At 35.4% G+C, this 12,661-nt stretch overlaps 1 protein-coding gene across 1 annotated transcript; it reads right to left on the reverse strand.

The window, feature by feature from the left end:
* LOC18770516 (probable zinc metalloprotease EGY1, chloroplastic) lies at nt 1,678–8,405 on the reverse strand. The gene is made up of 10 exons (XM_007203694.2): nt 7,699–8,405; nt 6,469–6,933; nt 6,207–6,347; nt 5,282–5,383; nt 4,257–4,468; nt 4,080–4,130; nt 3,931–4,000; nt 2,249–2,317; nt 2,036–2,086; nt 1,678–1,957 (listed from the first exon to the last, which is right to left on the reverse strand). The coding sequence occupies exons 1-10, from the start codon at nt 8,053–8,055 to the stop codon at nt 1,799–1,801; spliced, it is 1,677 nt and encodes a 558-aa protein (XP_007203756.1). The 5' UTR covers nt 8,056–8,405; the 3' UTR covers nt 1,678–1,798.

A 12,661-nucleotide genomic window follows, 5' to 3' on the forward strand; every position in this document is an offset into this window, starting at 1 on the left:
AAAATCTCAATATTAAAGAGGTGTGTCCAAAACAAGTCAGTTACATCATCACCAAATGTCCTATCCTACTCAATATAATTGTGTTCGTACAACTTAGTAAGCAATTGTTGCATCTGTGTTCTCCTAGTAAATTCTTTGGTTCTATTTCAGATCCTAGCATTGTATATTGTCTTCATAGTTGAAACATTCATTGCATCAATATCCTTCACGGTGACCAAAATATCTATGCGTTTTACCAAACGCTTAGACATGTCCACTAATAAGGCATTCTCCTATTTAGAAAGTCTCCCCACAAATGAATGGCCTTCAAGATACTCTGAAAAAGCATGGTTATGTACTCTGCAAACCACATTCAACTTCCAATCATCCTCATCACCAATATTAACACATTTTAACAAGAATGAGCATCCACGTTTCCCTAGAATACTTTTTTGTATCACCATTTGCATCTGACCTTACACCAGTTGTCTCATTAGACTTGCAAGACCTATATTTACCACTCCTCTCACAAACAAGTATTCCTCGAGGTCTCCTATTGCCCTCACCACTAGCATCAGACCTTGTAATTACAATTACGATATTATTCATTTTTCCTTGTGCACGAGCCCGTCTAATTAATGCATCTCTACCTTTAAATATCTACACATTAAACTCATGTTATTTGAAGTTAAAATATGGAACATTAATGTCACGTTAATGATACTAAAAAGGATTTCAGATAAAAAGAAGGATACTCAAAATGACTACCAAATAAGTTGTGAATTGATTACTGTAGTCCATTACACATTCTGTTCCAACATTGTTGCCTTCAATAGCGATGTCACCTTGTTTTTGTTCCTTCAATAGGAATAAGTTCAGAATGGCTTGCATTATATTTGTGGTCGACAATAAGTTACTGAAAAAATAAATATATTTCGGATCATTGCCACTGAATGATAGGTAAAAGTCAATCATGCGTCACTGACACCCTTTCCACGTTACGGTGGATCTCCACCACATCTCAAGTTAACGCCAATCAAACACAAGATAAATAGGTTCAATGTTTCAGTGGCTTGCCGCCGAATTTTCCTATCGCATTCAATACTTGTGTGCTGCACATAACCAGCAACCACCATGCAACTCTAAACTTGAAAAACGCCAAAAAATAAACTCATACCTCATTCAAAGCCTCCGTAACTTCAATCTCACCGTTCATGAATGGATACTAGATATGTTTTCACAAATATAAGCGTATAAACCTTGTTAGAGTTGTAGGAACATGATGGTTTGAGAAAAAAAAAATCTAACTAGAGTTGCAAGAACGTATGTGGTGTTCAGTGAACAAATTTATTTTTATTTTACAAATTTTGTCCTTAACAGTAATTATGTACAAGGATAAAATAAGTTATTCATGTTTAAAATTACTATAGGGTGAAAAAAGCAAATAATAGGGTGCAAATAAAATCTCCCTTTGAAAAAATGCAAAAATCCTTAATGGAAGGACTTAGGATCCGTCAAGTAAATATGGTGGCTGGCGGTCTTCCAAATATGGAATATTTTTTTTATTATTGATGTATTTGATTTTCCAATTTCCCTTATTCTTTCTATTTACTCCCATAACAATTTCCCTTGTATTGAATTTGCATGCACATATTGCTCGTATTAAATAGGGTGCGTTACACGTCTCACAAAGCAAAATATCAAATATGAAAATTGGGATTTTATTATGTTGAATGCATATTGAATTCACCAACTTTATAGCTATCGCATCACTATCAAAATGTTAACAGACGAAAAATTAACTTTCACGTATGATACATCAAAATGTGGTTACAAGACCTATACCTAGCTCCTCTGCAAGCTCATCCCATACAGGAAGAAGTGTGAGTACGACAAGGAAAACTGCCACCGTGACAATTGTTTTTCTCCACGTTCCAACCTCCGTTACATCATTTAGGCAAGGTTTCTCTGGAGTCCTCTGAACATATAGATCAAAATAATATCATGAGATGGGAAGCTTCGTGAAACTGAAATATATAAATTCTTATTTGCAAACCTGGCATATGAGTACATAGAGTCCCCATGGAAGTGACAGAGGTCCGCCGAGCTGAAAGGAAGGAGGAAAGAAAAGAGTAAAACTTAGCCAAAATTGGAAGAAATGTTATTATAGAGATGATGGGAATACATGAAAACAACCACAAGCTGAATTACTGATTTGATAGATTGTGATGTGAGGCAAAGCGTGATAAGTTGTAAAAGTTAGACATACCACTCCCAATCCAAGCAACGTGTATGTCGTCAAGCCAAAGGCAACTAGGGCATTTTTTCCAAAAGCACCCTGCAAGTATTTTCCATAAATGTCATGCCATAAACAAAATAACTGGCTTTCGCTCAAGGTAGCATTTGAAATTTTAACTGGGACAGTAGTCCAACAAATAAACACCTGTTATTCCATGTATCATGGCCAGATGTATACTTGAAGAAAGAGGGTATGAAACAGAATTTGAGGGGAAAAAAACTAAGCAAAAAAGAGAAGAAACTACGGGCTACTATAGCTGGTACTAAAATCTGTGAATATCATACAAGTGAAATAGAAACATGTTACTCAAGATAGTTTTAGAAATTTTTTGAACACTAGTCATAGAAACCAACATCAGTTATCTTTTGTATTGGGCAGTTGTACATACGTTAGAAGCAGAGAGTAGGTAGAGCAACAGAAAACACATTTGTAAGCAAGATAGGAGAATAACTACTTACTATTGTAACTTGTACAAATTTCTGGTCTAGCATTGAGACACATACACAGTGTGTGTGTGTGTGTGTGTGTGTGTGTGTGTGTGTGTGTGAGAGAGAGAGAGAGAGAGAGAGAGAGAGCATATCAAGATTATATATATGTACTCCTTTTATAAGCAACACAAGATCATTTGACATTTATAAAACTACTGTGATGAAATGCGAAGCCTTGGGGATGTCAAGATATTGCAGACCTGAGATGTTGATTGATTCTAACAGTTTATCACTTTTTGGGAAGTGGTTGTTTTTCAGAATTAGATTCTAAGAATTCCATAAATATTCCTTAGAATGGGGTCTTTATAATCCCAAGCAATCAACCGTTCCCACCAGTGTTTGCAAATGCTGGGAATGAAAATGTTTTTAACAATTTTATTTTTTAGAAGAATGCCGCAAGGATAAAGTTGTCATGATTATTTATAAAGTTAAACCAAAAAATGGGAATGGAAACCCACCTCGTCCTTTGTCTCACAAATGGATTTGCACATACAACTCCAACATAAAATACATCTAAGGGGTTTCCTCAAAATTATCTACTGTAAGAACTTCCCCCATAGTAGCTTCCTACACCAGCCACCTTTGTGAGAACTACCAACTGCTCTTACAAGGAGAATTGTTAATCCTCCTAGCTCTTAAAGCCTGATAGTGAGACTTAAGATCAAAATTACCTACTCTTTCAGGAAGACACGTCATCCTATTATGCTCATCTGGTCTAACATTCACAGAATATAGCAGATCTGAATGGAACTATCAATTACAGCTCCTAATCATTCATCAGTCTATAGATGTTTAATTCACCATAGCCACCCCTTTGACTAATCTATATAGTCAGCCACCAAGCATCTTTAGTAGAAGCAATAAGGTAGAACTATGGGAAGAACACCTTTAATGAAGGCTGTCCACACCAAATACTATAAACCAAAATAGAATCTAGCTACCATAACTGCAGAAAGTCTACCTTATACTTCTTTATAAATAAATAAATAAACAACTAAAATAAATTCAAACATATTTCATGAACTCATCATAATAACAATCAGAAAAGGAAATTCACTGCACAACTTAACTAATATTTCATACCAGCACCGGGTTGTATCTTCATTTATCAAACCTCAAAGATGTAAGTTTACCAGTTCAAAGCAAAAGGAAGGAAAAGGTCACCTGCACAGCTCTTCCACCATCAAGACACCCCACCGGAAGCATATTAAAAGCTGTTGTTGTCAACCCACACCTGTAATATTAAACTTGAGTCATACACATACTACACATTACAATACAGTTATTAAGATAGTCCAGAAATAGTACATTACCAGCCAGCAATCATAAGAGGATGAATTGGAACAGTCGCAGCATGCATTGATCTGCATGTTTAGTATAGTACCATATCAACTATGAATATGATTATTGAATCAAAAGGGAAGCCTCTTAGCTCACATGCAAACAAGATTTTAGCTTTAATAATGCACAGAGGTAGAGGAAGGACATACGCATAACCAAGAGTAGCTCTACTGATAAGTCCAAGAAGCAAAGAACCCTGAAACAACATGCTTGGAACCTGCACTAGATCTCCTGTGGTATTGGGGTTAGATGAGAGCAGCAGCCCTGCTGCAAACATTGACAGCGACAATGCAGCACCAGCAAACGGGCCCGCAAGTGATATGTCGACTTTTGTGCTCCGATCAGGAAGAACGGATTTAAACTACAAAACCAGTGACTGATCAGAAGAAATTCTCTGGATCATCATTGATTACAAACAAAGACTTAGATTCTAGAAGATGATAAGAAAAAGGGGTCCAGGTGCACAGATGACCTAGTTAAAGAAAAGGTAATGTCTTGGTAAGACTACTGCATCAAATATGACATATCTAATCTATTTAAAAATAAAACATGGGAAAAAATAATGATTCAGAATAAAAGCCTATTTAAGAAGCCATGTTGGGGGGCGGGGGTTGACTACACTGACATCTAGCCTGTGCTGGATAAACTAGCAAAGACCTCAACCTTGGTCACCTACATAACAAAAATTTAAGGAAAGGTCACATCTGATAATAAATTATCAAGAATCCAAAACTAGAAGGCTGATCTAAAATTACCCTTCAACCTTGATAATATGGTTATATCAGAATTTTTCCAGCAATAATTTTATTCTCAAAAATCAAAAGGAAACCGAAAAAACCCAAGAACCAAAAAACAGATGCAACTGGAATAGCTCCAATTACTTCTGTCTCTAAGTTTCTTAAATGGATGACTCAACTAGAATAGCTGCTATATATCTTTGCATTATATTCAGGGGTCAATTTAACCTGCGTAAACCTATAAGGAGTTCTTGCCTGCAAGTGATTCCCTAGTTAGTCCATTGCATACCTTACCAAATATTAAGCACGCTAAATCACTTAAACAACACCGCAAATGCAGGGAAGTTCTACTCAGATTCCATACTGAAATATTAAGGACAAGTTAAGCCACTTAACTTTTACATGTTGTGAATTGCTACTTGGATAATTAGAGGTACCTGAGTGATTGCTCCAAAACTGCCAAGAGTAATATTAGGAATGAAGAAAGGAATGCTAAGTTTCACTTTCTTTGGGAAAGCAGCCAGAAAATGCCCAACTTCCTGCATGTGATTGACTCTATTATGATCATATTCAAATAAGGTCAAACATCAAATCCAAATAGGAAATCACAATTCAAAGAATATGGACTAATTCATCAAAATTTAAAAAATCATTTGGAGGAGGTTAAAATACGAGTATGCCTAAAAAGAAAGAAAAAGTTAAGAAATGAATAACTTTGATTATTCTGGCATTCTCACTCAAAACATATGCAAGTCATTGTATTTCCCTTCAATTAAAATTGATACAACTTGTAGAAAAGTATCGAAAGACAGAAATAAATGTTCTTTATTAATTAAGTCTGAGTGGGAGCTTTTGGCTTACAGGAGTCATAATCAACAGATTTTCCAAATTACATACTCCTGTCTCTTAACTTTCACTATAATTTTCGCACACAAATAAGCAACTAGAAATTAATTTACAGAGTCAGACTCAGCAAGCATTCATTTAAATTCTCATATCTGAAAACTTCTGTCAATTTAAGGTTTGATGTACTTATTTTGGACAAATATGATATGTTTGAGAATGAGAGCCAGTAATTGCAAACAGAACAAAAAGGATAATACCCAATTTCATTTCTTCATAATAGCATATGATTAAGATCATCAGACTGCATCATCAGACTAAGTCAACTGGAACAATAAGCATGTTCTTTTTCTTCACAAGCATCAAATCTCACATTAAAGATCTCTTATGCATGGGCATAACAGATGGCCTTAAAGACCCTACTAGATGAACAACAATGATCTATAGTTTATTTTAATTGAAATGGAAATGAAAAACTTGACTAAAAAGCGTAGTGCAACAGCAAGATAGTTCACTTACGTGAAATAGCAAAACCCCCAGAACACCATACGCTAAGGGCAAAGCCGAGTCTACAAAGGGAAATAGCAACTCCATATCTGGTGGATCAATGGCATTTGGATCTGTGAAGTACTTCACCACCTCTGGTGGAAGTCTATTTATCTGTTTAAGAAAATGCACGAAAATAAGTAGTCACTCTAAATATAAGAAAGAAATCAGTTGATGGACCATTTATGACATCATGAAATACAAAATTTAAAAAAAAGGAAGTGTGTTCGTGTACCTGAGATGCAATTCCTAACTCTACAGATGATCCAATTGTTAGAAGGAATAACAAGAAAGCAATTACATATTGCCAAAGTGTTGTTGGCCCTGGTTCAGAGACCTCTTTCCGCAGCAACCCAAAGCTAACGCGCGGCCCACCACGTGGATCTAGATCTTCTGCATTGGGTTCCTCCACCATAAAAAGGTTGTACTTATTACCTGTGACCTCAGCCAGTAGACTCTGGAATTTGGCAAAGACCTCTTCTCTCTTTCCCCTCAAATTCCCAAGGAAGAGAATACCCTCACCAAGGTCTCCAAAAGGCTCCTCTTTGGTCACCCAAAAGGTAGAATAACCAAAAAGCTTTTCCTTAATCAGCTTTACATCAGCAGGATCAACCTTCTCGGGTCCAAGGAGTTCCATCAGTTTGAAAGAGTCAACTTGGAAATTATTGTAAGCGGGTCCAAGTGGTGATATAGTTGGTGGCTGAAGAACACATTGACACATTAGACTATGAGAGACAGTGTTATGTTATTACGTTAGATGCATACCATTCAAGGTAAGACAATATATATTGTGTGTGAGTGTCTGCATGTAATTCATGAAGCATTTATTGTGGATTTTACCAAATCAGCAACAATTGATGAGCCGCAGTCCATCTCATTTGTTTTTCCTTTGAAACTGAGCTCTCAACCGTTGGAGACATTCGACGGCTGACAGGTAAGTCTGGATTTTAACTAAATCCGGAAGTCCAGATGAGATAACTATTCTTTCTACGTATACATGCATTTAAAACATAAACAGGAAGCTTATTCAACACCAAGTTCTTAAAACAATCCAAGAAAACACTAACAGAGAATATGAACTTAAATGCATCCTCAAGTGAGGCAGCTAAAACTCATAATTGGATTGCTAGCATTTTTGGTTTCTACTATCATAAAGGTCATACCGTCATCAACTGCCAGTCCCACATAACCTTCACTGACTAATATGGTAAATTCTACAAATATGGAACCGTATATTCCTTTTTAAAGAACCCAGAACTGGATTTTGATGGCTATACCAATTTCTTTATTTCTTTTATAAAAAGAAGTCAAATTAAATACTTCAATTCAAACTTCAATTGTCGGTAACCAAACTGAGAGAACAACAAACTAATGCAAAACCAACATGTAAATTGTAATGCAATTACACAAATGGATATATAAAAAAATAAAAATAAAACCCATGTCTCAAAGTTAAGCAATGTACCCTGGAAGAAACCGATGGAGGGTCAGAGTCATAGTCGTTCGTGCGTGTATCTTCGGCCACTTCTGGCGGTGAAGCCGTTGTTGTCGTCGTCGTGGGGGCCGAGTCAGTTGTTGACTTATTACTACTGCCGCTGCTGCTGGTCTCTCCTTCATGGTTACCATTATCACTAGAGCTATAACATCTAAGCCTACGAAAACTCCTACGCGGGAACCAAACTCTCTCGCTCTGTATGCTTCTTCTGCACAAGAAGCATGAACTCTTGGGCTTCTTGGGTAATCTGAAATTCGGAATTTGACGGGATTTGACAGTGAAATTGAAATCCAGGGTGTTCAAAGTGCAGGTAGTGAGCGTTCCCATTCAACTCAATCGCAAACCTTGAATTTAATAACAAGACCACAAAATTACAACATCATCTGTCTGGAATTTGCAATAGTTGAACAGGAGGGAGGAGAGCGCTGCACTCTTCAGCTCGTTTTGGTGTGGCTGAATAAGTGAATATCCAAATGACGTCTGGAAAATATCCTTTTTAAAATTTTGTTTTTTCTCTATCTTTTTTAAAGGTGAGATTTCTCTTCTTTTTTTTCGTTTTTTTTTTTTCTTTTCTTTTTCCTTTCTTTAAGACTAAAAACGAAAGTATACGAATATTAAACGGAAAAATGTTAACTAGGGTTATATTGTATTGTTGAAGTTTATTTAATGCCTTCAATGCTCCAAATATACCTACAAAACATATAATAACCTACAGTCTTATTCTCCTAGACCATATAGTCCAAAGAAACTGTAGTCACTCATCGTAAAATTTAATCTAAAGGTCTTAAAAAGACCTAATTTAAAATTATAATATATCTTTTCACTGCAGCAAAATTGATTATTAAAAAAAAGTTTTAAAAAATTGATTATTAAAAGTAAGTTTTTTATAAAAAATTAAAATTAAAATTAAAATAAAGTGACCAAACAACCACCACCACCGATAAAGATATGCAGAATTACCACGACCTCCACCACCTATGCTCCTTGATAGAATGGAGAAAATCAAGACTGCTATGCACGACCAACTCCAACTCCAACTTAGAGGTGTCAAACGGGTCGGGCCGGCCCAGCACGGCACGAGTCCAGCCCATTTAAATGAGGCACGGCACGGCACGAGCACGAATATTAATGGGCCGTGCTCGGCACGGCACGAAAGCTTGGACCGGGCTGGGATTTAAAAAAAGGTCCAATGGACCGGGCCGGCCCGTGGCCCGACATGAGACGGGCTTAGCCCGAGCCCGCTCCAAGCACGGCACGAGCCCGAGCCTGCTCCAAGCACGACACGTGCCCGAGCCCACTTAAATCATCTACTGCATTTTTTCACTACCAAGTTGGAACTTGGAACAGCAAGTAAATAAAATAAAATATAAAATATAAAAAATTGATGCAATGACCAATTACTTACCGGCAGACTTAAGTGACTTAATAAAAACACTTGACAAACAACCACCCAGCCTTGATGACATAACAAATAGATTTGGAGTTGGAGAGTTGGAGTTGGACTCAAACTCAAAGCGTCTAGACTCTAGGAGCCGTGCGTGATTCGTGAAGAAGCAATGAAAACAAAGCAGCGTCTCCTCCTCTTCCTCTCGATTTCTGCATCTCCTCTTCGTCTTCCAATATATCATAAATCTTTAGGAAATACCCCCAATTATAAAAACCCCAAATCTGTGTTGGAAGATCCATATAGCATCATAAAAACCCAAAACCTGTGTTGGAGGCATCTAAATAGCTTGCGAACGATCAATTCTTTTGTGCTATTACTGTTGCGATACTTATATTTGGCGGCTTACGAGCTTTCTCTGATACTACATAATTGGATTTACAAGGTAAGAGCTTTAACCGTATAGTTTCTATGTTTGGTTGCTCAAACTTTGTGAGAAACATTGATTGTAGGGTCTGAGCTTGTTTTTATTTTTATTTTTTAATTATTTATCAAAGACAACAGTCTAAATTTTTTGATTTTTTGGTGTGAGTTTTGCAGATTTTACCTTCTATGTTCAAATTGGGAGACAAGAAGGAAGATTCAGTCCAATTGAATGGTAAGTATCTGGTTTGGATTTTCAAACATTCTTTTCTTAGTCTTTTTGAGAGAGTTCTTATATACATTAACCCCAAAAAGATCATAATACCGAGTCTGTTAATTGGAATCTGAAAGATAGAAGAAGCTCAAATTGATTTTACAGATAGAAGTTGAGTAGGACTTGTATAAAAGCTCAATATAATTAATAGAGTATGTATAAAAAGCTCAACACATTAACCCCATTGAGAATAAATTTGACAGAAAGCCGGATAGAGAGTTGTATATAGTGAAATTTTGCTTGAATTCATTGATATAGATAATAGTAGTTGCCCATAATTGAATGAAACATTTTGCAGATCAAACACCATTTGATTTGATTTATGCATCAAGCAATGTTAAGAGAACGTTTCTCTCTTTTTGTATATAATAAGAATGTTTCTATTATTCTTCCCATCTTTATATAACTTCATCTTGTTGACCTATTATACACAGGAATGTCGGTTTAATAATGGAGAGAGAACATGCAACTGCCATTCTCTTTCTTCTTCTTTTTCCAGTGCCATTGTTGTTAATTTTCTATTTAAAATAATGCAATACAAATTTTATTCTTAATAATTAGTCATGAACAGCGGGAAAACATATTCAATGTCGACACCCCAAAAGAAAATAAATTGGTATTACAGACCAAAGTTGAGTAGGACTTGTGTGTTTCTGTTTTCCTTTATGTGTTCCAATTGTTTATGAATGTGTTGCTACTTTTAAAGGATTTAGATGTTAACAAGCTTGAACAATAACATATTGTTTTGTGGGATGCTATCATTGATTTAATCGTAAATCTTGAACTATAACATATTGTTTTTGTTTTGCTGATGCGTGTATTTTTAATGCAACCAACGTTCCGAGGTGTGCATTTTTAACAAGTATTTGAGGGCGTGAAATTCTATTGTAATCACCAAGGGAGGTATTTTTATTTTTATTTATTTTTTCTGTTAATGGATCCTCGAGATTATATTGATTTTGGTGAGCATTATGATAATAATTTTGAACATCTTAATCTTGATGACATGCCTAATAATGAGAATAACTTAACCTCTAATGATGTGGAGCAACCTATGCATGCTAATATGCCTCTTGAATCAAACACTCAAGAAGAAAACATTGATCAAACTGAGGTTAAAAAAAGAAAAAAAACTTCAGAAGTTTGGAAACATTTTAAAGTTTGTGACCAAAAACTTGATGATGAGACTATTCTTCCAAAGGCTGTGTGTATTTATTGCAAACATGCTTTGACTTGTAAAACTACAAATGGTACTGGGCATCTTCATAGGCATTTTAATGCATGTCTTAAAAAAAATGGTCATAATCATGCTAGGCAGTCTCAACTATCTGCAAATACTGGAATCTCTTCATTTAAGTACTCTCAAGCTAAAATGAGAGTTGAGTTAGCTAGATTTATTGCATGTGCTGAATTGCCTTTTCGTTTTGCTGAAAATCGTTGTTTCGAAAGATTTGTTCAAGTGGCTTTGCAACCAGAATTTAAGAAAGTTTCTCGCAATACTAATAGGAGTGATGTTGTGAAACTTTATGATGAAGAAAAGAAAAAATTGATAAATGTTTTCTCTAATTTAAAGGGTTCTATTGCTGTGACTTCTGACATGTGGGATGGTGGTAATAATTTGCCTTTTATTTGTATTACTGCCCATTATATTGATGAAAATTGGTTGTTGCAGAAAAGAATTATTGCATTTCGTCTTCTTGAATTTCCACATACTGGTAGTTCTATTTTTCATGCTATGATGAATGTGTTTAAGGAGTATAACATTACTCATAAAATATTTTCTATTACTTTTGACAATGCTTCCAATAATTCTTCTGCTATTGAGCAATTTAAACATGTTTTACATCCTCCTTACGGAGGAAATTTTTTTCATATGAGGTGTGTGTGTCATATAATTAATCTAATGGTGCAAGATGGATTAAAAGTTATTCAAACCCAGCTTCAATTGATTAGGGATGCTATTGGTTATATTTCTTCTAGTAGCTCTAGGCAGCAAGACTTTGCTCACCTTTGTATGTCTCATGGCTTGAAACCTATAAAATTGAAAAAAGACATCCGTATTCGTTGGAACTCAACTTATCACATGCTTAAAAGTTGTAAATGTTACACCAATGTCATCAATTTTTATTACAATAATAAAATGAATGACAATCTGTTGAGGGATGAAGAGTGGAATGTATGCTTTGCTTTGGTGGACTTTTTCAAAGTTTTTTATGATGCTACGTGTAACTGTTCTGGTGTTTATTATCCGACATCTCCTATTGCACTTCATGATTTATTTTCAATTAATGCTACCTTTGCTAAATACAGATTTGATACTACATGTAATTTTACAAATATTTGTGAGCAAATGGAAACTAAATATAAAAAGTATTGGACAGAGATTCCTTATACTTTTTGTTTTGGTGCAATAATGGATCCCAGAATTAAAGTAAGTGGTTTGGAAGTAATATTGACTGAAATTTCAAGAAATTTATCAATTAGTTTACCACTTACAATATCCAATATTCAGAAGACATTCAATGATACTTATTTGTTGTATGAGAAGAAATATAGTGTTGGTACAATAGCTACACAAAGTGCTCCAACTGTTCATTTATTTGGTTCATCTTCATCTAGTAGTGCAGCTATTTTTGGTATGCTTGCTAGCAAAGGAAAACAAAAGAGTGTAATAAGTTCTCGTACTGAAGTTTTTAAGTATTTGGATACTGAATTTGTTGAATTTATGACTGAGGAAGAAAGAAACAATTTCAATATTTTGGATTGGTGGAAAGCACATGAAAAAAACTTTCATGTGCTTTCCATTATGGCACGTGATGTACTAACAACTCCGGTGTCCACAGTAGCTTCGG

The sequence above is a fragment of the Prunus persica genome, chromosome G7, assembly GCF_000346465.2.
Source record: "Prunus persica cultivar Lovell chromosome G7, Prunus_persica_NCBIv2, whole genome shotgun sequence".
NCBI classification, from domain to species: domain Eukaryota; kingdom Viridiplantae; phylum Streptophyta; class Magnoliopsida; order Rosales; family Rosaceae; genus Prunus; species Prunus persica.